Here is a 26,457-nt window from a genome sequence, read left to right on the forward strand (position 1 = left end):
TCCCGGGATACGGCTGCCATCATCGGGGGGGGCGGCATGGGACCAGGAACAACGACTTCTATGTTTGTCCAGGACAAAACACACAAAAGGGGTGTGGAGGGCCGGGGGACGGTTGCTGTGCCCAATGGGGTTGCGAAACGACGGGGGAGGCTTACTGGAAACCCTCCTCCACCTGGGATCTAATCACGCTCAGACGAGGAACCACACCTGGGTACTCAGGAAGGGGGCCCTGGACTTGCGGAGGAAAAGCTTGTGGCCCCTGCTATGATTCTGCTACCGCTACCAATGTCCAGGGCGCCACCCCAGGAGGTAGATGCAACCCCTTAGTCCTAGATTTCACCACGCAAGGGAAAAAGGCCTCTTGGGACGGACCCAAATCATGGGGATTGCGCCTATACCGTTCTGGATATGATCCTGTCACTATGTTTTCATTAACCCGACAGGTGATGAATGCAGGCCCTCAGCTATTAATAGGGCCAAATCCAGTCCTACCAGAACAAAAATTCCCTTCTCAGCCTGCACAAGCCTTACCCCCAGCAGCACATCATAATACCTCAATGACCCCCTTAGCCAGCAATAGTACCCCTAGCACACCCACCACAACTACCACTACCCTGTCTCCCTGTCAACCTGGAACAGGGGATAGACTACTCAACTTGGTACAAGGGGCCTATCTGGCTCTCAATTTCACAGATCCGAACAAGACCCAAGATTGCTGGCTATGTCTGGTCTCAAGACCCCCTTACTATGAAGGAGTGGCCGTTCTAGGTAACTACACCAACCAAACCTCTGCATCCATCCACCAGCTGCACTTCCATCCCCCAGCATAAGCTGACCCTGTCTGAAGTATCTGGACAGGGACTTTGCATAGGGACTATTCCCAAAACCCACCAGGCCTTATGTAACTCTACCCAAAAGGTGTCCAGAGGAACCTATTACCTAGCTGCCTCCAACGGGACCTATTGGGCATGCAGTACTGGATTAACCCCATGCGTTTCAGCTGCTGTGCTCAGTGAAACCTCTGATTACTGCGTGCTAATTGAATTATGGCCCAAAGTTACATACCATGATCCTGAATACATCTATAGTCATTTTGAAGGGAGACCCCGATTTAGGAGAGAACCGGCCTCCCTAACTTTGGCCTTATTGCTGGGAGGCATCACTATGGGGGGAATAGCGGCAGGGGTGGGCACAGGGACCACTGCTCTTATGGAGACCAGCCAATTTAGACAACTTCAGGCAGCCATGCATACTGATATCAAGGCACTGGAAGAATCGGTTAGCGCACTCAAAGTCCTTAACCTCCCTCTCAGAGGTAGTCTTACAAAACAGGAGGGGGCTAGACATGTTGTTTTTGCGAGAGGGAGGGTTATGTACGGCGCTCAAAGAGGAATGCTGCTTCTATGTGGATCACACTGGGCTGGTGAGAGACAATATGACAAAGCTTAGAGAAAGGTTAAGACAGAGACAAAAGCTGTTCGAATCACAACAAGGATGGTTCGAAGGATGGTTCAATAAGTCTCCCTGGTTTACAACTCTATTGTCTTCTTTGATGGGTCCCTTGATTATCCTCCTTCTGCTACTCCTGTTTGGGCCTTGCATCTTAAACCGCCTGGTCCAGTTTATAAAAGATAGGCTGTCAGTCATTCAGGCCCTAGTACTGACCCATCAGTATCACATGTTACCACAACAAGATGCCGAGGCTCTGTAATTGCTTTGAGTAAAAGATTTAACTCAAAAAAAAAAAGGGGGGAAATGAAAGACCCTACAGACCCCCTCCTCAAAACCCGCAGCTAGCATGCTCCCGGGGGAACGTCCTGTTTGTTTTAAACAAATCTCCGGATCAGCAGCCAGCCTGCTCCCGTTAGAACATCCCAGGTGCCTGAGAGAACAGGAGATAGAGATAGGAAGACTGCAAGGCAAGATGTCAATAAGATAGGATGTCAACAAAGCAGGTTAGTTATAAGATAGGAACAGGATGACTGTTGCCAGGCATCCATGCTGAGAGAGGAAACCTTTCATGCCCCCCCCCCCCCCCCCCCCCCCGCCGCATTCCGATAACCACGCTTTTGCTTCTGTAAACTTGCTTCTTGCTGACACCCATGCTGAGAGGGGAAACCATTCATGCCCCCGCCTCATTCCGGTCGATCGATAACCACGCTTTTGCTTCTGTAAACTTGCTTTTTGCTCTTCCCTATAAAAAGCCCGCCCTCCAGTTGGCAGGTGCGCAAATCTTCCGAGAGATCTTGCTGCCCACGGGTACCTGTGTCTACTCAATAAACCTCTTGCGATTTGCATCCGTGTGGTCTCGGCCTGTTCCTTGGCGTTGGGGAGGTCTCCTCCCGAAAAGAGGTCCTCATCGAGGGTCTTTCATTAGGAGCATAGCCCAGAAAGGTGGCATTTTAAAACTGTGTGCCTTTTTTTTCCAGCTCCAGGTAGGAGCCACACTCGGCACTTTAACTCTGAGAATTAATCTTTTTATATGAGTTACAGCCAAATCTGCCATGTTGAGCAGTGCGTAGCCTGGAAACATCTCTCTGTATGGCAGCAGGAATTCACGATGCTCTCCGGCGTGCTCAAGACTGATTCTGCAGTCTGCATAGGTAGGAAGATCTGAGTCAAGGACATGGTCTTAGCTACTTTCCTCCCCATCCTGAGCATACACACAAACACCCAGGCTCACAAATGTACCATAGCCGGAGATTGCCCTGGCTGCAGGGCCCAGAAACTGTGTTTTAAAACCATGTGCTTTTTTTATAAGGCTGCTGAGTCAGGAAATCTCTCTGCAACACGCCCTAACAAACAGCAAAACGCTGTGTTGAAGTCTGGTGTGTGTGTGTGTGTGTGTGTGTGTGTGTGTGTGTGTGTGTGTGTGTGACTAGAATTCCTTTTCAAGCTCTCCCAGGTTTTATATGTACTTTGTTACAAGGCAGGCTGTTTGTCGTCTGGCTCTGCCTGCCTGGCTCCAGCTGCCCAGCTAGCTTATACCCGAAATAATTACACAACAACTGTATTCATTTAAACACTACCTGGCCCATAAGCTTTAGATTCTTATTGGCTAACTCTCGCATCTTGAGTCAACCCATTTTAATAAGCTGTATGTCAACATGAGCTTGTGGTTTACCAGGAAAGATTCAGCATGTCTGACTCTGGAGACTCCATGGTGGCTCTCCCTACCTGCCTTCTTCCTCCTAGCATACAGTTCTGTCTTCCCTGCCTATATAAGTTCTGCCCTATCAAAAGGCTTCATTATTTGACCAATGAAAGCAACACATAGAAAGAAGAACCTCCTACACCATTTGGTATTAATGCTTTGTGAATGGGTGGCTGTCTTTTGCTGTAGACTTTCATTCCAGCTAACTCCCCTTCTCTTACACATTTGGGAATTGAAATCCCAAGTTAAGATCTGTCTTCCCCTAGCTATGTGTAAAAACAATTTTCCACTGTCAGGTCCTTGTTCTTCTCTTCGAGGTAAACAGAAAGACCTGCCTTGGTTTATCACCAGTTATTTGGCCAAAGCTTATGTTCTAGGGAAGAGCATTCCATTTAAGGCATTGAAAAATATCAAAGTACATAGAATTACTACTAGCCCAAGCTCATGCTCAGGTTTTTACTTAAAAACCATAACAGCTGATAACAGATACCCCAGAATTAATAATTTAGAGCCATGGGTCCCTTCTTTGTTTCTACCACCTAAAGAGACCTATGCCAATAGAAGCTGCAACATATGGTGTTTGTGATATCTGATCAAGAACCATACCTTTTCTCTGACTTACTGTGTAGGGTGCTTGGTTACCTGATGCTATGCATGCTGGGAGAAGAAAAAAAGTGGTGGACTGAAAATAAACTTTTTAGCTCTTTTTAACCCCTAAAATATAGCATAGCACACTAATTTTCCCCATCTAAAATTCACTCCTTGATGATTTCTTTACTTTCTTAACTAACTTTCTTTATTATGGGGTTCACGTGATGTGCACTAGCCACCTTTGAGCTAACAGTTATGGATCTCTCTCTCTCTCTCTCTCTCTCTCTCTCTCTTTCTCTCTCTCTCTCTCTCTCTCTGTGTGTGTGTGTGTGTGTGTGTCTGTGTGTGTGTGTGTATGAAAACCCTTATCAGATTCATTATGGGACAGAATAAATCAAGCCCTGGAACCTGCTGGGGCTAAGGAATTGCTGGTTTTAAGCATATATATGGGAATATATGCAATGGGAAAAACTGATAGAAATAAGAAAGAGGAAGAAGAAGGAGGAGGAGGAGGAGGAGGAAAGAAGAAAGAAATATGGACAGGTGGAAACTTTTCTCTATAGACTTCTTAAACCTGAGATATTTTTGACCCACCCCCTTTAGCTTATTGGAACACATTAAATTAAATGGGGGTAGTGATAGAGTGGAGGGAAGGGGATGGGGGAAAGAGAAGGAAGATGAGGGCTGGGGAGAGCTTGTGGGAGTGGGATGGTTGAGATGGAGGAAGGCTTGATATGGGAGCAGGGAGGAAGATATCTTAATTATGGGAGACATATTAGGGTTGGTAAGAGGCTTGTGTCTAGAGGGGTTCCCAAGTGTCAATTGGGATGTCCCCAGGTAGGTCCTTGGGCAGTGGAGGAGAGGGTGCTTGAACTAGCCTTGTCCCATAGTAAGACTGATAACTATCTTGAATATCACCATAGAACCTTTGCCTGGTGACAGATGGAGATAGAGACAGAGATCCACATCAGAGCATTAGACTGAGCTCCCAAGGTCCAGTTGAAGAGCAGAAGAAGGGAGAAAATGAGCAAAGAAGTCAGGACCACGAGGGGTTAGTCCACCCACTGAGACATTGTGCCTGATGGAATGGGAGCTCACCAAAGCCAACTGGACTGGGACTGAACGAGCATGTAATCAACCTGGACTCTCTGAATGTGGATGGCAACTGGGCCAGACTTAGAGGCTAATGATAATGGCACTGGGATTTGTCTCTATTGCATGCACTTGCTTTTTGGTATCCTAGTCCATTTGAAGGTTTATCTTCCTAGGCCTGGATGGAGAGGGGAGGGCCTTGGACTTCCCACAAGGTAGGGTACCCTGTTCTCTCTTAGAACTGGAGGGGGAGGGGGTACAATGAGTTGGGGAGCAGGAGGGAAATTGGAGGAGGAAAGGAAGTGAAATGGTATTATTGAAAAAGCAATAAAAAAGGGAAAAAAGAGGGCACCAAATGACAAATGTGATTAGATGAAATTAAAGGGAACCACACTGCAATATAAAAAATTAGTAGATAAAATAAAAATTGTTACCACTTGTATATCACACAGGAGAATAATATTCAGACTCTACAAAACTCCCAATTAATACAATTTTAAAAAAATTATTTAAAGGATTTTTCTCTTATATTCTTAGATATGAGCCAAGATATTTTTCTAGCCCTGAATGAACATTCCACAATAGGAAAAACTGAAGAGAGCTAATAAATAATTTGTACACATTCAACACTCGTAGTTTTCATAGATATGCAACTTATGGCAGTAAAGCTATTCCACTTGACATCAGTCACAATAGTCACCATGATTTGAAAAAGAAATAACAAGTGCTGATAAGAATGTGAACAAAGAGGAAGTCGTTGAGAGTGAAAATCAGATGACAATCTGGACTCATCCCATGAACATTAATACTGAATCTACACAAGTTAAAAATGGAACCTCCATATGTACTGTTCTATATTATGGGTATTTTCTGTAGTTCAGTAATAAATAGAATATGGAAGTAATTTTGCGAGTTGATGAATTTAAATCCTTCATGATTGTAATCAGAACAGGTTCAGATGTATAATATGGAAAAGCCAATCCTCAACTGCTTCAACCACTGCAAGTTCTTATGAGCCTGTGGCATATTGTGTATTTCTTGGCCCACCTAATACATTGATGACTGACAGTGTTTCTCCTCATTTGCTCCACAAATTGTTTTTATTATTTCTACTGAGTTTCTAGGAGATATTTTTCTAGCCTGAAACAATGATCCCTTTCACAAGTTGCTAACACTGAAAAAGGTCAAGAAAAGGTATCAAAGTTGTCTGATATTTGGCAAAATCAGCTTCTCTATTCCAGGACCCACCTAGATAAGGACAAGGCAATTTTCTGCCAAGAACAGCCAACCCCTCAGCTGCCCACACATGAACATGTATACCTAACTTTCTCCTTTCCTCTTCTGACTTTCCCAAAAAAAAAGTTCACCAAGGCCAGCCCTGGTCAGGATCCCTCATCTCCAAATCCTGCCCATCTTGTGTCTGCAGAGAATAGAAAACTACCCTGACAATAACATTAGGCATTATTCACAATAGTTAACTTTCAACATCATGGTTCCAATGAGAATGTGTCTGATTTTCATAGAAAGAGAGTAAACTAACAAATGCAAATACACTAAACATTCAGAATGCATCTATTATCACCTGAGGGAGTGAAAAACCACAACTGCTTACATTACAGAATTTCACCTCATCTACAGCAAAGGACTTTTCGTTAGTATTTTTGTTTTGAGAGATTACCTCCATTTGTTTCAAATGGAGCATCAAGTAAACTGATATGCACAACACAGCAAAGTGTTTCATGTGAGTGAAGTATCATCTAAATTAACATCCATGTGGCCCTTATTGCTTTACCTCATCCACATACTCTTCAAATTTCTATTAAACCCATACAAAAACTATGAAATTATAAAATACTGATATTGCTTGGGACATGAAAGGAAGCTCATTATATTTGCGGTTTGAACCTCTCACAATAGAAAAAATAGGCTCATAGAGTAAAATAAAGTAGTATTATTTGAAGACGCATTTAAATACAACATCTGCTAAGCATTTTGTTCTTTCTTTGCTTTTTTGAGAAGGTACTTTGTGTACCAGCCTTAAAAGTCCTAGAACTCATTAGTAAACCTGGCTGCTCAAGAACTCACAGATTCAATTGCCTCAGAGTCCAAGTTCTGGGATGAAGGTATATTAAACCACACCTGGGTATCGGCTAATCAATTTTTGAAAAACAAGTGAAACTATGCTCATGAGGACTAGTGAAGATGTCTTTGTGATTACCTGTTCCTACAGTTACTTGGAATCTCAACTGCCAGTTTTCTTTTTATAACACAGAGGAACATGAAGAAGAACAGTCTATGAAGTCTTCTAGGTCTATGATAAAATAGCTTCTATAATGTGAACCTGATCTGGGGAATTCTGATCAGCCTTTGTGTGCCCAAACAGTCTGTCACTCTTGTTTGTCTCTTACTATGCATTCCTCCTTGATGTCCTAACTACCTGCAGAACTGAAAAACACATTCATCTCTGGATTATATACATGATAACATGTGGGGAAAACCATGAATAGAGGTTGCATTGAAAAGTAGACAAAACCTATCTCTAGCCTGAATGAAAGGAAGAACTGGGACAAAAATATACATGAGGGCAAAGAGGCAAATTCCCCCTCATTACAACTAACATGGTAAGCATCACTGTCATATCAAACTGGAGCTTAAACAATAACAGAACTTTGTTTTCAATATCTTGACGATGCCTGAATCACATCAACATTGTTGTCCAAATTTCATGTTTTAGCATTGAGAAACAAGACAGTCACAACCTACTCTCCACTACATTCTGCTAGGCAAATGTCCCAAACAAAAGGTCAGGTCACCAGTAAGGACCTGAAAAGTGCCTTTGTTCTACCTTTCTTATAAAGACGCTTGCCTTGCTTCTCCCAGCACAGACTTGGGAGCAACTCCAAAGCCTCCTCCAAGATGCTGGTGGTCCTGCTCACAGCAGCCTTGCTGGCCCTGAGCTCAGTTCAGAGAGCAAATGCAGGTATGGAGGAAAGTAGACATTGGTTCTATGAAATAGAAATTGGGCAACACACAGAAATACAGGGCTGGGAGAAATGTAAAATGATAAATAAGATACTGAAGTAAAGGATTAGGAAAACATATCAGAATATGTATATTTTCATTTGGCATTGGATCTTAGTCTTTGCTTATAGCAAAATTTAGGAAACTATTTTACAACAAAATTGAATAATTGCATTTGTGAAATAATCTTTTTCGTGGGGGATGATAGATACACAGAATCATGATACATATGATAGAGGGAAGCTCAGTTCTCAAGGAGTTATGAGAAGCCAATAGTAAATAATGCTAACTTTTCTGTACAGATGAGAGCAAAAACTGAAAGAAGCAAAGGTATCTCATGGATGATTTTGGGACAAGAAAGAATATAATAAATTTGAAACTGTATACAATCAGCTAGAAATATCAGTGAATAATTTCTTAAATTATTTTTGAGTATATGTGTGCATGCAGAACTGTCTGTGTATGTATGTGTACATGTATGAGTGTGTGCGAGATAATAAGGGAGACAACACACAAACACAAAGTCATACAGAGAGAGAGAGAAAGAGAGACAGAGACAGACAGAGAGAGAGAAAGAGAGAGAATGGTTGAGCATTTTTTCATATTTCAGTCAGAAGATAGCATATTGTCAGAAAAAAATTGCATTTCTACCATTTGATTCCAGGGACTGAATATAAATTGTAAGAGACACACTTTTACACACTTTGGTATCTTCCTGGGCCTCTTTCTCAATCTTAATAACCCACATGCAATATTCATTGTTCTTCACAAAGTATTTACAGCAATGATTATACTTACTTCATGTATGAAATACCTGCGGATATATATCATATAACAAATTAAGGTCATGAAGAAAAACATAAAAAATATGAACTAGTCAGACTGAAATTCCAATATTAGAATGAAGATTAACAGTAAAGGTTGCCAGAGATACGTAGAAACAAAATAGTCTTTGTTCCTGATCATAGAAACCATTCTGGAAGCAGTATCCGTAGCACTTTCAAAAAATAAAATACTTCTTAGCGGATGTGAAGATGTTATTGAAATTCATTTGTATTTCCAGCTGAAATATCTTGTAAATAACTTTTAACTGCTCTTGTGCTTTTTTTTAGCGATCATCTATGAAGACTCTTCTGCTCAGCTCTTAGGTAGGGCTAGATTCATCCTATATTAACCAATTCAGCATCGTTTACTTCTGTAATTATACAGTGCTATAACATCTTATAAGATTATTATTTTGTGAAGTTAGCATGTGACAGCTTACCCTGAGATATATAGGAAAGTTCCCCTGCATTGTGTCTAGGACGTAGAAGATGGCAATACATTGGAAGAGTGGGAAGCCAGGCTTTTATGCCAGGAACATTTTGTCTCTTCCACAGATGGCTTGCATATGATGAGTATATTGAGTGTCCTCATTTAAAATTTTCCATAACTCTATAGGTTGGTCAAAGCATATTTTCCCATTGATTACTTTTAGAAGTATATGATTCCACACTGGATAGATACGTAATTTGACAGATCTCAGGATTTCTCATCTTTTTAAAATTTATTTTTCTCAACCGGCTCTGCACCAAAAGCTGAGTAATAGATACAAAAGCACTGCAAGAAAACTGAATGGAACATCTTTTAGTCTTTCTCCTATACTTTTTTTTATTATCCACAGAGTTATAGTACCCAAAACAGCATGGTACATTTAAGAATAGAGCATTGCTGTCACATTTTGCTACATTGCCCAATTCTAACTAATATCATTAAAAAATCTTTTCAGTTTCATCACTTCTGTCTGAGAACTGTGATGAAAATAAAATCACCCTTAATGAATAAATTTAAGAAGAAATATTTGCCTGAAGTGTTGAGCCGTAAGAAAGTTAATATGATACCTATTTTAAAAATATATTTCAAAAAGAACCAGGCTCATAAATTTAGGAAAGAAGGGCATTCTGACAGAAAGAGAAAAGCAAGCTTCTTTGACATGGATCTATGTCCCTACAGAAGGAGAGCAAAAAAGCCAGGGCAAAGGTCAACAGCATGAGAGACCCCCTCGGGAATCTGAGAATGAGGGACCTGAAGAACCTGGAGATGAGGAGGAAGACGATGGAGAAGAAAAACCACCAGAGAAACCACCACATCATCCTCGCCCTCCTAAACCTGGAAAACCACATGGCCCACCCCCTGAGGGAGATGAGGAGAAACCTCATCCTCCTAAACCAGGAAAACCACATGGCCCACCACCCGAGGGAGGTGAGGAGAAACCTCGCCCTCCTAAACCTGAAAAACCAGAAGGCCCACCTGAGGAGGGCGAGGGCAGTGAAGAGGAGGGCCCGGGCGAAGAGGGACCCGGCGGTGATGAAGAGGCAAGTAAAATCTAAAAAGTTTTCTGCATAAATAAAAGGTTCATCAGCACGACAAAAGTAATAAGGAATCTTTATCTTTCTAAAAAAGATGTGAGATTCCCTCTGCTTGCTGTGACTAACGTTGGTTAATAGTAAGCTTCTTTGGGCCTATAGATAGGGCAGAATAGAGTTAGGCAGGAAAATAAACTGAATGCTGGGAGAAAGAAGTCAGAGTCAGTGAGATGCCAAGGAGTTGCCAGAGGAGAAAGGCACGAGCCCCCAACTGGCAACTTGCTGGTAGGTCTGGGCCTTGTGGAGATGAAGAATTTAATGTAGACGGGTTAGTTTAGGATATATGAGGTATGTAGCAATATGTTTAAATGATTGGCCAATCAGTGATTTAAATAATATGGTTTCTGCATGCTCATTTTGGGGCAGAACATTAGGGAACAAATGAAGAACCTCTTGCCAACAGCACAGTATGAAACTCTGGAGATCACCACAGTCATCCAAAAGGCATAAATGTCTTACACATCTAAAATTTAAAAGTCCTCTATACCATGATTTCTGTGACAAATGTTATTTATGTCACTCTCCATCAAATGTCTTAACACTAACCCAGTTAGATATCCAAAAAACTAACAGAAATCTCAGAAAATATTTGTATTTTAGGCTAGAATTTTCTTCTCCCTGACATCATTTATCTGTTTATTTATTGCAGGCGGCATAGAAAGCATTTACCTTTAATGTCATGTCAATGGAGCAATGATGTTGTAAGAGAACCTTCAACACTCCAATAAAATATTGAGAATGAAATTATTCTTTGTTGTTTTCTTAGTCTGAGTATGTATGAGTGAAATCTGGGGACTGTGGCCAAACCTATGGCAATTATAGACCTCTTTATTCAGTTTCATTAGAAAAGGTTCTACTTTCTCCATTTATGAATCAGTCCACTATCATTTGAGAGACCCCTTTTTTTTCTTCCCTGAAGTTTTGCCCACAATTTTGCTGTATTTCCCAGGTATTTCTCATTTAACAGGAGACTTCACTGTTGTAATATGAGCGGCGGGCTACATTCTGGCACCCGGCCACCCGCATGGCTAGCTTCATCCCTGAAATAATTACACGGAAACTGTATTTTTTTTAAACACTGTATGGCCCATTAGTTCCAGCCTCTTATTAGCTAGCTCTTACATATTGATCTAACCCATTTCTAATAATCTGTGTAACACCACAAGGTGGATTACCAGAAAAGATCTTAACCTGTGTCTGTGTCAGGTGGGAGAATCGTGGCGACTGTCTGACTCAGCTTCTTTCTCCCAGCATTCTGTTCTGTCTACTCTGCCTACCTAATTTTCTGTCCTATCAGGCCAAGCAGTTTTCTTTATTAGTTAACCAATGAAAGTAACAGATAAGATACAAGACCCACCTCCATCATTTCCCCTTTTTCTGTTTAAACAAAAAAGAAAGGCTTTAACTTTAACATAGTAAAATTACATATAACAAAACAGTTATCAAGTAAGAATTACAGTTACAATATTTATATCTCCTTTATCTTTTATCATAACTAAGGAAAACTATAACTATCCATTCTTTAACTCCATCAAAGACTCCAGAAGGATATAATACTACCTAAGTAATCACCTTGCTTGTAGGGCATGGTCACCTGAGGATATTTTTTACTAATAAATATTGCTGGTGTGCTTTCCCCTTTCCCTTCTGCTTTCTTGTTGTCCACTGGAAACTCGGGTTCTGTAAGTCTTTTCCCAATAAAAGCTGAATATATTATTATAATTTCTGTCTGCCTTCATTTATGCCGCTATACTTCACATAAGACATGATTTTCACTATTAAAATATATAAAGAGATAAAGCTACATAAACATGCTCTTAGTATGTCATGTGTGTTGTCCGACCAGAGCCCTATAAAATAGCTGCCTAGGAAAACCTGCAAAAGAGTTCTTTGTTCTTTTCTCACAGGTAACACTCTTTGTTCACTATTTACATGTTAGGAAGTTGATATTTTTGTGACGGGTGTTCTTTGGGCACTCAAGTGTCAACCAACTCACATTCTTGGACAGTCCTATAAATACAATGGTTTCTTAGGTGACAGATGTTCATGATTTTCATCTCCCTGGAATTTTTATAAATGTGTACCTGCTCCTAATCAGCATATGAAAATTTTTTAAATATTTTATGTATATCTTAGAGCAATCTTTCCATCTTAATATTTTAGGGATTATAAATATTCATTCATTGATTTTTAAATTTTGTTGAATTTTAACTAGAAAGGTAAATACAAAATGTTTAGATGTTCCACAAGTAGAGGAATTATTAAACCTTCCAAATAGTTGAACCTTAAATTTTAGACTCTTAATTTGCTATTTTTAAATGCTCTATGCAAATTTTTATTATTTTACGTAGATCATATTCTTCTTTTCCTCCTTTCACATTTTTTTTTATGGAAACTACAGTGATGCTCATGGAAGTAACACAGTGGGAAATTCATAGAAATGACTTGGTGGTGTTGTTCTGAAATTTTGACACTTAAACTACTGTTAGCATAATTAATTGGATGGCCATGAATCTAATATGAAAAAGAACAGTATAGATGATATACCATGATAGGGTAAAATTTATATGTATAGACACATGCTAACCACATTTATCTACAATATAGACAAAGCTGCATGTCATACTGAAACCGTGAATTTTCATGACTGTTGGTATTCTAAATAATTTATCAAACAGCCTTCTGTTCCAGAAGAGTCCTCTGCTTACTAATTAACAGGATTTGTATGTCTAAACCAACATTATCAACAATCCTAATAGCTATAATATCTCCTTTTATAAGAAGAGAGGATAATCTCTTTACAGATGTTCCATGAAACTCTAGAATCTATAACACTAAACTGAAAGCCATAGTTTGTAGTTGGATGCATGAGAGAGGTTAAAAAAAACATCAAAAACTCCAATAATATATAACAATTTGTGAATAAAATATCATAATTTACTCAACATGTAAAGTATTTTTATTAGGCAAATAGTTTTTAGGCATTTACTGCAATTACATTATTCTGAGGGAAAAAAGCTAAAAAAACTAAATTCATGGAAAAAATATATTTTTCTTATATTTTTTGTCTTTAATGTCTTATCATCATTATTTATTTCAAGCCTTCTATCTCATATTTAATAAAACTTTGACAATTTCACACATATATGCATTGATTTATTCATTACTGAGTCTCCTCACAATTTTCCCGCCAAACTCCCCACATAGTCAAAATCCTTTCTTCATGTCTACCTTCATATCTATATCCATACCCGTATTTATATCTGTCCAACTATAAAGCCTGCTGGAATATTGCTTGAAGACAGTTGCTCCATAATTTAACTAATACCTCATCCTTGGCAACATGTAGCCTAAAAATATAGCTTCAAAGCTGTCATACAACTCTGTAGTAGAATCCTTGTTGACATGCTTGAGCCCTAGACACATACTCCAGCCATAAATAAATACTTCATTTTACCTGCCATGAACTACATAGACTTTAAAGAAATTATGTATGTTTTCAGATTATAGTCCAATATAACTTTGTGTATTTTAACAACTCAAGTCAGCATCCACTGTTCTCTGAAGTCCATTTAAGAATAAAAATCAGTCAGCATGTTCTTGTCAGTTTCTTGATATGTAATCAATTTCATGCCAGAAAGCAACTTTAGGGGTGCATGTTGTATCATGTGGCCCTTTCATAATGCACAGTGTGATCCAATGAGGTCAGAATTCATTAGGTCTAACTTTTAACAAGAATTATTTACTTAATTTTGTGCAAATGGCTTTCACCTTCATGAATGACTGTTTACTACATGCATTTAGAGCCTTTGCAGGAGAGGAGAATATCTGGAACTAGAAGTATCAATAGTTGTTAGTTACTATATGGATGCTCAGACCCAAAACCAGGTCCTCTGAAAGAGAAACAAGTAGTCTTAACTGCGGATCCATTTCTGCAGCCCCAATGAAATATCAGCACATCAGCTCTTCTAAATAGATTTTATGCCCATACAAATACATATAGAAATTGTGTCATACTTAGATCATCTTGATCAGTTTCTAAGACCCCGTGATGCACTGTTGTCTTCAAATAGCATCAAGGTCTTGATGAAAGACATGCTTATCTTATCTACCAATTAAAGTATCCATTTTAAATTTCAGGCAAATATATTCTGCATCTCAGTTATTAAGAGGATGGTCAATATCATTTGTCATTCCAAAACTTTAGCTAGAGAAACTGAATTATTACCTATTATGTAAGAATATTAACTAAATCTTGTAATGATATTCTAAAGCTATGTGTAAAGGCATAAACGAATGCAGACAGATTGTAAAAATATATACAGCTTTAATGGAAATAGACTTACAGAACCACCGTTTCTGCGGAGACCAGGAAAGCAGAAGCAAGCACTGCTAGCATGCTCGCCAGATTTATATGTAAACATTAGCCCGAGGGGAACACGCCCCCTAAAGGGAGAGACTTATCCCTACATCTCCCCCTTTTGTCTAAATAAGACAGAACTAAACCAAATACAACTATGTACAATAATAACAAATAATAAATGTAACAAACAATATTGAGAACAAAAGTTTGCTAAACATTCTATCTCAAGGAGTCTAAATAATATAGAGAATAACTACAATGATATAATCTTCAACTACGTCAAAGATCTGAGAAGGGAATTAATATTACTTAACAAACGATATATATCCAAAATGTGCAACAATTGACAGAGACAACTGACTACCTGGGCAATCACCCAAAGTCTCGTTTGCAATGTTGAGTCAACCAACTTTGGCTAAGGCCTAACATAACTGACATACCATTATTAAAGACAAGGAACTTTTCAAAACTATCTTACCCTGTCTTGGCAGGATATGACAGTCCTGTTTCATCCATTGATGCACACTCTGTATCTCTGTCAGTGGTTGAGGTATGGGCATTTCTTTGCCCAAAGGCCAGTTCTGCCAAAAAGAAAGGCTCCATGTGGAGTGTCTTTGGTGCTCAACAGTCTCTTGAGAATAGAGCAGTGTTGCCAGGAGCAATTGTGTCTCACTATCATGAAACTCTGAGTTAGATTAAAGGCCATTTTCTACAGCTCTTTGAAGAGGTTGAAGATTATCTATCTATACTGAGTATAATCTCTATATATCAAAAGAACCTGATTAGTCTAATTATAAATGACAAACTTAGATGACTATTTATCTATATAATTCTCAATATCTATCTAACTTAAAGACTAAGACAATAAACAACTGTGTAACAAATGAGGATAATGACCTCTAAATATAAACACTGTACAAATATACATTGCAATATGGTAAATATATATCAATACACAAACATTATATAAGTATCTTAATCAGAGGTAGAAATGTACACTGCAATATGGTAAATATATACAATATATATTTATCAATACAATATATGTCAATACATAAAAATATTTTAAACAGGGATAGAAACATGCATGCCTACAATAGTCAATATAATTTAACTTTGTATCAATATACAAGAATAGATACCAATATATTTGTCTAAAAGCAGTAACTCACAATTATAAATCTATTATCCCATCATTTTTCCTCTTTTTTTTTCAAAATGATCTCTGAGCTTATAAAATTCCTCCCCCAACCTCCCAACCCCTAAATGATGTCCCTAAACCCAGGGGCAAACTTTACTGGGAGAGGGGACGTCGTCCTCTAGAATTACTTCCAGCTGTCATGGGGATGGGGGCGACGTTCTTTCTGGGGGATCCTGTGAAAGTAAAATGATGGTTAAATTTCAAGATCAATGTCTTTTAAAATTGCAAATAGTCTCTGAGTATTTTGTGGAGGTCTGGCCAGAATGTTGTACAAGATGTACACCATTTCAGGTAACCAAGTTGGGATTGTCTTGTGCAGCTAGTACCCAAAACAGGTCTCGTAGTATCAGTATCATGACGTCATATCAGCCAGGTAGAGTTGTTGGTGTGGGGCAAAATCTTCTTCCTGGAAACATCAAATGTCACTTCAGGAAAAACTCATTGTTCATTGTGAAAAACTTAAACATTAATCATATAGACATATATATATATATATATATTCAATGAAAGGCATGATAGATATATTCAATGAAAAGTATGATAGATATGAAGAAAAGCAAAGATGTTTTCTAACTCATATTTCTTTCTGTCCCATATCATGGCTCTTGACATGAGACAGAAACTCCAGAAACTCTGGGTTTTTCTCTTACTAACAGGCTTGGAATTGGAAAGGAACTGAGCCAGAGTCCAACTTCAAAACCAGCTCTACATATTTATAAAGAAATGTTTAATATGACATATATATTAAAAAATTAATACTTACAAAATATGTCCATCCATAAGTAATTAAATATTCAGGGTCCCTTAAATTCTTTGAAGATGAGTATTTTCCTGTGGAGATAAGAAAAGAACCCTGCCCCCAACCTATCTGTATTTCTTACCATCAGTATGATCTCCATCCTTGTGAATGAATTTTTATTTATCTTTTCCAAGTGGCTTCTCTTCTTCAAACCGAACCTTTATTAATTTTGATGGTATCCACAATTTTTCCTCACCTGTGGAGACAAGAGCAAAACCCCTTCCCCAACACAGTGCATCTCCTGGCTTCCATTGTGAGCAAAGCTGTTGGTATCTCTGAAGGGACATCAATTGCTTGTTCTTGTACAGCCCGAATGGCCGGTTTTCTCCGTTTGTAATATCTTTTAATATTATTCTCAGAAATATAGGCTCTAGAAGTAGCAGGAATGTTAATTTCGGTATTCCATTGTTGTAATAGGTCACGACCCCATAAATTCATTGCAATATTGGCTACATATGGCTTTAATTTTCCTATTTGTCCCTCTGGCCCTATACATTCAACCCATCTCATGCTCTGCCTTACTCGAGATAGGGTTCCAATTCCCAGGAAATGAACATTTACATACTGACGAGGCCAATACGGAAGCCAAGATTCTGGGGTAATGTTACTTACATCAGCACCTGTGTCCAGCAGGCCAGTAATGAAAATGCCATTTACACACACTCTTAGCTTTGGTTTTTGATCACTAATAGAAGTTTGCCAAAACACAGGGAACTCATCCTTCTGATCATTATTGCTTGTAACAGTAGGCATGGGGCTTCCTAATTGTCCTGACTAGGCATGTTCTCTGCAGTAACTGGAAATGACTGAACCATATTTGCCATGGGGGCCTGTGAGCTCCCCCCCCTCACGTTTCCTGACTGTATCAGGTTGCCTTGTCTATCTCTTGTAGACCTGCATTCATTGTCCAATGTCTGCCTTTTCCACATCTTCTACATAAACCTGAAGGCTGAGTCCTATTTCTGTTATTTCTAGAAGATGCATTATTATTATTTCTGAAAATCCGTTGTTTACAATTCCTTTTCATATAACCCTTTTTCCATAATTAAAACTTTGCTATTCTGGTGTCTCCTTTTACCATTGGAAATTGCTTCTTCTACCCATGCTTCAGTGCCATAATCAAATGTATCCACATTCAGTGTATGCAAGACCCATTTTTCCAAGGGTGCTGATCTGAGCTTTAAAGGCCCCAAAATCCTTTTGCATTCTACATTTGCATTTTCGTAAGCCAAAGACTCAATCATTATACGTCTTGCTTCTGGGTCAGATATCCCTATTTGTACAGCTTTAGTTAGTCTTTGTAAAAAGTCACTAAAGGGTTCTCTCTGACCCTGTTTATCTCTGACAAATGATTCCATTCTCTGTCCTGCATCTTGTACCCTGTCCCAATGCCTTAAGGCTGCTGTAGTACAAATGGAGAGTATGTTTTCATCCAAATTAGCTTGTTTCTGAGGATCGAAAAAGAGCCCTTCACCTAAAATTTTATCTAGGGAAATGTTAATTCCCTTCGCTTTTTCCTGCTGTTCTAAAAGTCAGGCCTCTTGCCTGAATAAGCATTTCCATTTCAATTGCGGTCTACTCTCAAGTACCAGAGAGCTCAGGTGGAGCCAGTCCAAGATGGTTGCTCTGCTTGTCGTGGCCTAAGATTTTAGCATCTCTTTAACAAAAGAGGCATGCATCCCAAAAGTCATGACAGCCTGTTTAATTTCTATGAGATCATTCATACGAACAGGCTACCATGTATCTTCCTTGATGATCCTAGGGTTTCTGGAACCAATCTCTATTGTTATTACTGAAAGGCAGGTAGAGCTGTAGGTAGAGCTTTGTGGAAATTGTCCTGAAGAGATTTACCCACAGATGTAGTTAAAATTTGCCTTTCTACCATTTGCTCTTCTCCATCAGAATTTAGAAATCCTCAGTCTTTCCAATTCTATTCACCATTGCCTTCTGCAATGTCTGAATCTCCTGTCCAGAATTATGTTCCAAAGCCTTCATTGAGGATTCTAAAGTATGAAGTTTGTCCATTAGAGATAACATCTCATCTTTGGACATAATTTTTATGGCATAAACTGTGCCTTCTTGTATTGATAATCTTTCCGCCAATCTGTCATAAGCTTTAGGCAAAATCTGATTGTCACATTCAGTACTTTTGATTCTCTCAGTTAATGTTTCAGTTCCAACAGAAAGGGACTGAAGCTTATGATCCAAATCAGCTATTCCCTCTTCCATAGTAATGAATTTCTCCTTAAAACAGCCACTAATGTTTCAGTTCCTACAGAAAGGGACTTAAACTTACGATCCAAATCAGCTGTTCACTCTTCCATATTAATGAATTTCTTTTTAATATCAGCCACTAATGTTTTAGTTCCTACAGAAAGGGACTGAAGCTTATGATCCAAATCAGCTGTTTCCTCTTCCATAGTAATGAATTTCTCCTTAATATCAGCCTGTACCTTTTTTAAATTTTGCTCAGTTGATCGAGTCATGTTAAACAAAGATCGTTCTCTTCCTGGAGAACTTCAAACTGATTCTTGAGAAGATTGTTGTCATTCTCAATTGTTTTAAAGCGTTCAACCTCTGCCTTAAGAATCCTGGATTTGTCTCATAAAGACTTTATCATATTTCTATTATCAAACCATTTAGTGCCAATGAAAACTACGAATCCCAGAAGGATCCATAGATGTGGGGTGATAGACACCTCTTGTAAAATCTCCCACATGGTACAATTAAAAAAACTGTTAAATTCTTGAATGGTAACGTGTCCAGACATTTTATTTATAAAAGAAAAATTTTACCTGCAGTGACCGGTTCCTGCCAGTGGTGGTCTCTGTTGTTTTGGAGCCTGTCTTGGAACTAGCTCTTATAGACCAGGCTGGCCTTGAACTCACAGTGATCCGCCTGTCTCTGCCTCCCGAGTGCTGGGATTAAAGGCGTGCGCCACCACCCCCTGGCCGGCCTCGAACTCACAGGGATCTGCCTGCCTCTGCCTCCCAAGTGCTGGGATTAAAAGCATGTGCCACCACCACCCAGCCAAGTCACTTTGTGTCAGACCAAATCTGCCACTGTCACGGCTTTTTTTTGCAAAACTGCAGGTACTGGGGGTTGGCTGCAAACTTAGGCAAGGCAGGCAGGGAGGGGTTAATTGATCCGTAGAGCAGGCGGGGCAGAATGGGCCTGTTTGGCCTAGTTTATCTCGGACTTGGCACTGAGGCCCAAGTCACGAACTAAAAAACAGCACCTGGGTGCGTGCTGTGTTAGCTAGCGTGCTACGTGCTTGAGTCGGGGGCAAAATATCCCTACGTTTGACGCCAAAATGTAACGGCGTAAATGAATGCAGACAGACTGTCAAAATATATACAGCTTTAATGGAGAAATAGACTTACAGAACCACCATTCCCATGGAGACCAGGAAAGCAGAAGCAAGCTCTGCAAGCAAGCTCGCCAGATTTATATGTAAACATTAGCCCGAGGCGAACATGCCCCCTAAGGGGCGGGACTTACCCCTACAGCTATGTATGTATAATACAGTTTGCATTTTCATAAACATACATTTACATGTCAATCCTGTCAAAAGAGTTATTAGGAAAATATGTAGATCAACTTCTTAAACACCAATATCATTCAAAATAATACATGATTTTATTCCTTTTTCTTAAAGTATGTTTCCATGAATACATAATTTCTTTTTGATTAAGAGAATGATAAATTATTTGTTTACCATTTATTATCAAACAAAATTAAATAAGAAATGTTAAAGGTCAAAGGGAGGACCTTGAACTGAGTCAGGAAGTCACCATTTATACCATCCATTATTTGTTCTTGGCTTGGAAAGATGCCTCTTCCTTGTTCATGTCCGTCCTTAATGAAAACCCTGTCTCTGGGACCAAAACACTCCTCTCTTTGGCTAGTGGACCACTGACAGGTTTCTCTAACACCGCCTTTCATTTTAATTAAGAAGAACGTTTCTAACTCTAAAAGTATAAAACTATATACAATGACAATTATTATCAATAATTGTCCTAAAAGAAAGCCAATTAATCAGCTTTAACAAAACTGAAACTACATACAACAAGAGCAATCATGCAGTAGGAACTACATTTTCAATGTTCAGTCCCTAAGTAATTGGCAAATTTAAAAAGATTACTCCATTAACTGTCCTCTCAAGGAGAGTCCAATGTTAGTAACTAATATGCATTTTGCAAAGATTCATGAGAAGTATATGTCACTGTTTATACTTCATAATAATAAAAGGCCCAAGAATGAAATAATATTGCCTGAATATGCAGGCAGAACAAGCCAGTACCTTGCAAAAATATGTGAGAAGTGATAGAAACTGCTATATTTGTAGACAGTCACGCAAGTTTCCTCTGCAGCAGTCGGGCATTGATTTAGCCTAAAAGCCTAGAATATCTGACAGAATTTTTTTAGAATAAAGAAATTTTGATGGACTGTCTAAACTATCTTGTCAGTTTCAGCAGTTGCATTTCTTTGTGTTTTGATTATCCTGTTTAGACAGTATACTATCAGTAGTGGAGGCAAGGGCAGGTTCTTGCACTCATGACTACCCCATGTACCACAAAGAAGTAACTACACATTGAAATTTTTCAATGACTATCATCCTCTTACATTTAGATTGGTGCTGTTAGAACAAATGATTCTCATGACAACAAAAGTCTATGTTATTAAAACATTTCAAATGTCATGTTCTAAAGTTCATTGAAGAGTTGAATTGCTTACCTTTCAGAAGTATACCTATGGATACCTGTAAAACCTAACTAATGTGATTTCTTTATTATCCACATAACATTTAAGGACTGCAAATTCATAATGTATAAATGAGCAAGCTGTATAGGTAATATCTTATGAAAAAATAGAAATAGATGAACACTATAAGGACAATAACCTCAGATTTGTAACAATGTAGAAAGATATTAAAAGCACGTATAAGTATGTATAAAGTATAACAAAAATAATATTGAATTTGTATCAAAACATAAAAACCTTAAACAGAAGTAGAAACATATACAGTATAAGATGTATAAGGAGTGTAATCTTAAATTTCTATCAATTTACAAAATGTATAACAATGTAAGTAGCTTAGATGGAGTAGTTGATTTTTTTGATTAAAATTAGAATCAATAATCTACTTTTCATTCTATCAAATCTAACCAGCTTTTTAAATATACTTGTTAGCAGTTTGTTACTAACAACCAACACAAAATGACAAGTAACATAACCCAAGGACACAGAAAACCATCAACCCCACATCTGATGTATTTGGTTGTCTTGTTCTCAAATTACTTCATGTTGTATGGAGCAAGACAGCAAATCCACAGGACAATTGGGTTTATCTGGAGCAGTTTGCCATCCAAAGCCAATCTTAGGGTGGTATTTATCAGCTTAGTGGTATTATGACAATCCTGCTACAATAATTGTTGTGGGGCTCCCATCATACTTTTGGAGACTTCAGACTCTCTAATAGGATTATTTATTGTTCACTGGAAAACAAATATATTAAGGTATATATGTTCTAAATCTTAGAGAGGTTAAAGTACCATGCTTTATTAATTATACCTGGGATATCCAGGATTAATTCCTAAATATCTGTTTAAATTTAATCATGAAATCACGTACAGGAAGCTACATAAAACCTAAGGTTAGATTAGTTAGAATTTAATAGTGCAATTAAAATCAACACTGAAAGTTTAAATTTTAAGGTAGTACTTTTACTTAAAAAAGTTTTAAAGAGTCAAAATAAGTATGAGATATATTAGATTAGTGAAAATATATTAGTCCCTAAAATTTTGATTTCCTTTTGTCTCATACAAAGTGGCTACGAAGAGATGAGTCAGAGATTTTGAAATTTCTTTTTTTGCAAACATGTTTAGTTTTAAAAGAAAGAGGCATATTCTAATTGGAAAGCAAAATTTAATCTGTAATTTAGCTGGAACTTAAAGACCATCTTATACTTAGAGACTGGAAAAAAACAGACATTTTGAAATTTTACGCTGTAGAAATTATTATAAACCATTAGGTCAGATTACTGCTTTAATGGTTATCATTTTCTCCGGATGGTTCTTCTTTCTTTTCTCAAGGCTTTAGGGGTTCAAACATCTTTAGATTCCTCACTTGTTTTTTAGTCCTGGAAAGATTTTAATCACCAGTGTAATTTGGTGAGTTTTCCCTGTTATCAGGTTGAATCATCACATCAGTTGATGAACTATCACCTCTCCCACTTAGGAGGTCTCTCCTGTTTGAATCAAACCTTTACAAATTTTGATCATATCCACAGCTTTTCATATGCAAAGAGAATCAAAACCTCTTCCAAACACAACACATACATGGGCTTTCACCCTCTTACAACAGATAGTTGAAGAATACCAGCTGCTTCAGTTTAGTGTTGTTTTTTCTATTATTCAATGTTTCTCTGTAGCTGTTGTTTACCTTTCAATGGCATAGATAATTTAAAGTAAATAAAGTATTGTCCAATCTTTTGTTAGGTGTCATTATTAGATGTCATTAGAAAGTAAAAAGAATTTAGAAAAATTTACATTTCTTCATTTCTATTTTTGTCTCTATCATACTTTCATTGAATATATATGCCTGTATATGTCTATATAAGTAATGTTCAAGATTCTACAATAAATAATAAATTTTCCCGCAGTAATTGTTGAAGTTTCCAGGAAGATGATGACACCACACAACAACTCCATTTGGTTGATATGATGTCATAACCCTGAGAGTGCTACTAAAAGACTTGTTTGAAACCAACTGCTCAGATCATTCCAACTTAGTTAGGTGAAATGGTTGATTTTTCTACAAATTTCTGGCCAGACATCCAATTAGCAAGATCAGAGAAACCCTACCAGATACTCAGAGACTATTTGCAATTATACCAGACAGTGATCTTGGAACTTAACCATCATTTTACTTTCACTGGATTCCATAGAAAAAACATCACCCCCATGACAGCTGGAAGTAATTCTAGAAGACAATGTTCCCTCTCCCAACAAAGTTTGTCCTCAGTGTTAGGGACATCATTTAGGGGTGGATTATAATTGGTATAGGGTTGAGGGTTTGGGGGAAATTTTACAGGCTCAAAAACAAAAAGGGGGGGGAATTGAATGGGATAATAAATTAGTGTGAGCTTACTCGTACTAATAATAATAGTGAGTAAAATAGTGAATACTTGTGACTTATTATTTTTTGGTAATTACATTGATATAGATTCTTCTATATCAATACAGTTAAATTATATTGAATATTGTATGCATGCATGCTTCAACCTCTGCTTGACATATTTTTATATATTCATATATATTTATCATATGGCAACGTACATTTCTACCTCTGATCATGATACTAATACATTGTTTAAATTTTGAGGTCATTGTCCTCAAGCTTGCATGCTTGTTTATTATCTAATATTCTAAACTGAAGTCTTAGACTTTAAGTTATATAGTTATTACAAATTATAGATCAGTAGTCTTCTATGATGTCACACTTAAAGTTAGATTAATCAGGTTCTTTAGATACATTGAGATTATATTCTGCATAGATAGGCAATCTTCAATCACTTCAAAGAGCAGTAAAATATGGCATTTAAATAACTTAAATTTCTGTTGAAGTGAGACTTGATTGCTCCTGGCAGCACTGATCTCTTCCCTAGAGAATGTTGAGTACCAAAGACACTCCACTTGGAGCTTGTTTTCTTCTTGACAAAACTGGTCTTTGGGCAAAGAACTGCTCATATCTCAACCACTGACAAGATACATAGTATCTGGAAATGGATAATCATGCAAGGACAGGGTGAGACAGATTTGAAAACTTTCAAGCCTCTGAAAATGGTCTTTGAGTGAGTATAAGCCTTAACCAAAGTTTGTTGATTCAACGTTCCAAATGAGACTTTGAGCGATTGCCCAGGTAGTCTTTGTCATTTGTTACACATTTTGAAAGTTCAGTGATTTCACTTTCTGTTACTCAAGTAATATTATTTCTGTTCTGGGTTCTTCAATAGGGTTGAAGACTAGATAGTTGCAGTTACGTGCCTCCCATGACTTGGCAAAGTTATTTATTATACAAGACTTAAACTAGTAAGAATAGGATAATTATTGAACATCTTTATTCTTGTTGTATATAATGTTGTATTAGGCTAAGAATTCTCTTATTTAAAAAATTGAGGGAGGTGCTGTAAGAAGTCTTACAGGCAGAGGTTACCTGCCCACTGGGGCATGGCCCCTTATATAAGCCAATGTTCAGCATGAGTCCCCTCTCTTCCAGTTGGTGGATTTGTTTTCTGTTCTCCATTCAAGCTGAGGAATTTGATTGTGAGTTTACCCCTAACTAACTAACTAACTAACCGTCTATTTCTCAAATATGAGCTAGTGTGGGAATTCTTTTAAGTATTCTTTCACATCTACAGTCTCTCTCATCTCCTGTGGAAATAAAAGCAAAACCTCTTCTCCAAACTAACACAATTTCATAACTTCTGACTCATATTTTGAAGTCAAGGCATATTCAATATATGTTCCTTCCTCAGCCATCAAACCATTCAAAAACTGCACATTAGCATAGAGTATCCAAATTCACTGTGTGTTTTCCATCTTTATGTGGCTTTATTTAAACTCAATTTATTATTATTTTTAATTTTGAGAATAGGGTTTCTCTGTGTGTTTTTGGCTGTCTTAGAACTCACTCTATAGAACTCAGAGATCTCCCTGCCTCTACCACCCAAATCTGTGGTTAAAGGTGTCTGCCACTAAACCCAACTACATTGCTTCTTTTTGTAAAAAGAATTTCATTTTATTTTTCTTTTTTCTCCCAAGCCTCCATATTTTTTTAAACACATAGTAAATTATTTAGAGTTTTTCCTCATCTGAATCTATGTTTCCTGTATATCTCTCTTTTCCTAACCACATGAGTCTTTAATTCGCTAAGCTATGTAGCTAAAATTAAAGTCATCACTTTGACAGTTCTATCCACCCCAACTCTTTAGATTTCTGTGATGTGGGAATGATTTCTTTCTAATCTGTTGCTTTCATTGGTTAATTAATAAAGAAACTGCCTAGGCCCATTTGATAGGCCAACCCTTAGGTGGGTGGAGTAAACAGAACAGAATGCTGGGAGAAAGAAGCCGAGTTGGTGAGTTGCCATGATTCTCCCACTCCAGACAGACGCAGGTTAAGATCTTTCCTGGTAAGCCAGCTCATGGTGCTACACAGAATATTAGAAATGGGTTAGATCAATATGTGAGAATAGGCAATAAGAGGCTACAGATAACGGTCCAGGCAGTGTTAAAAGAAGACAGTTTCCATGTAATTCTTTCTGATAAAGCTAGCCATGCAGGTGGCCGGGTGGCAGGATGCAGCCCCACTGCTCCTTTCAACATTTCTGAGAGTTTAGCTTTATGGAGGTTGACCCCAGTATATGTATCTGAGGTTTTAATAATCTTGCTATGGTTTTATTTGTCAGAGAGTTTTAGGACAGGAGTGTGTTTTAAGATATGCAGGCTAATTTGTTTCAGAATGGAGTTGACACAGAACTGTACTCCAGAAGAATTTTTATAAAGAGAGTATTTCTTGACAATGTAGTAAGGATATTTTGGGCCTTGAAGTAAATAAAATTTAGGTGAGATAGATCATCACAGAGAAAATACAATGTGGTCTTAAAGACACGAAGTAGTTTTCTTTTAAAACGTTTAGAGGAACTAGATTAGGAGAGATAATGTAATATGGGGGTGTGGGAGAGACTGCTTTCATTTACAAAATTATGGGATTCCTGTAGAAACAGACTGATGCAACCATTTCCAAAGAAGGAAATGAACTCTTCTTG

The 26,457-nt window shown here is 38.0% G+C and overlaps 1 protein-coding gene across 6 annotated transcripts in view; it reads left to right on the forward strand.

Moving 5' to 3' along the window:
* LOC142855913 (acidic proline-rich protein HP43A-like) overlaps positions 1-26,457 on the forward strand; it is a 301,657-nt gene that overhangs the window by 65,891 nt on the left and 209,309 nt on the right. For 2 of the 6 annotated variants that reach the window (XM_075982523.1, XM_075982522.1), the window contains exons 2-3: positions 8,971-9,006; positions 9,851-10,216. In XM_075982523.1, coding sequence (XP_075838638.1) covers positions 8,971-9,006; positions 9,851-10,216 — 402 coding nt within the window. Of the gene's footprint in view, positions 1-7,711; positions 7,818-8,970; positions 9,007-9,850; positions 10,217-26,457 lie in introns of those variants that run through there. The other 4 variants (XM_075982528.1, XM_075982529.1, XM_075982521.1 and 1 more) reach the window with 3 other exon arrangements.

This window comes from Microtus pennsylvanicus, chromosome 8, assembly GCF_037038515.1.
Source record: "Microtus pennsylvanicus isolate mMicPen1 chromosome 8, mMicPen1.hap1, whole genome shotgun sequence".
Taxonomy (NCBI): Eukaryota; Metazoa; Chordata; class Mammalia; order Rodentia; family Cricetidae; genus Microtus; species Microtus pennsylvanicus.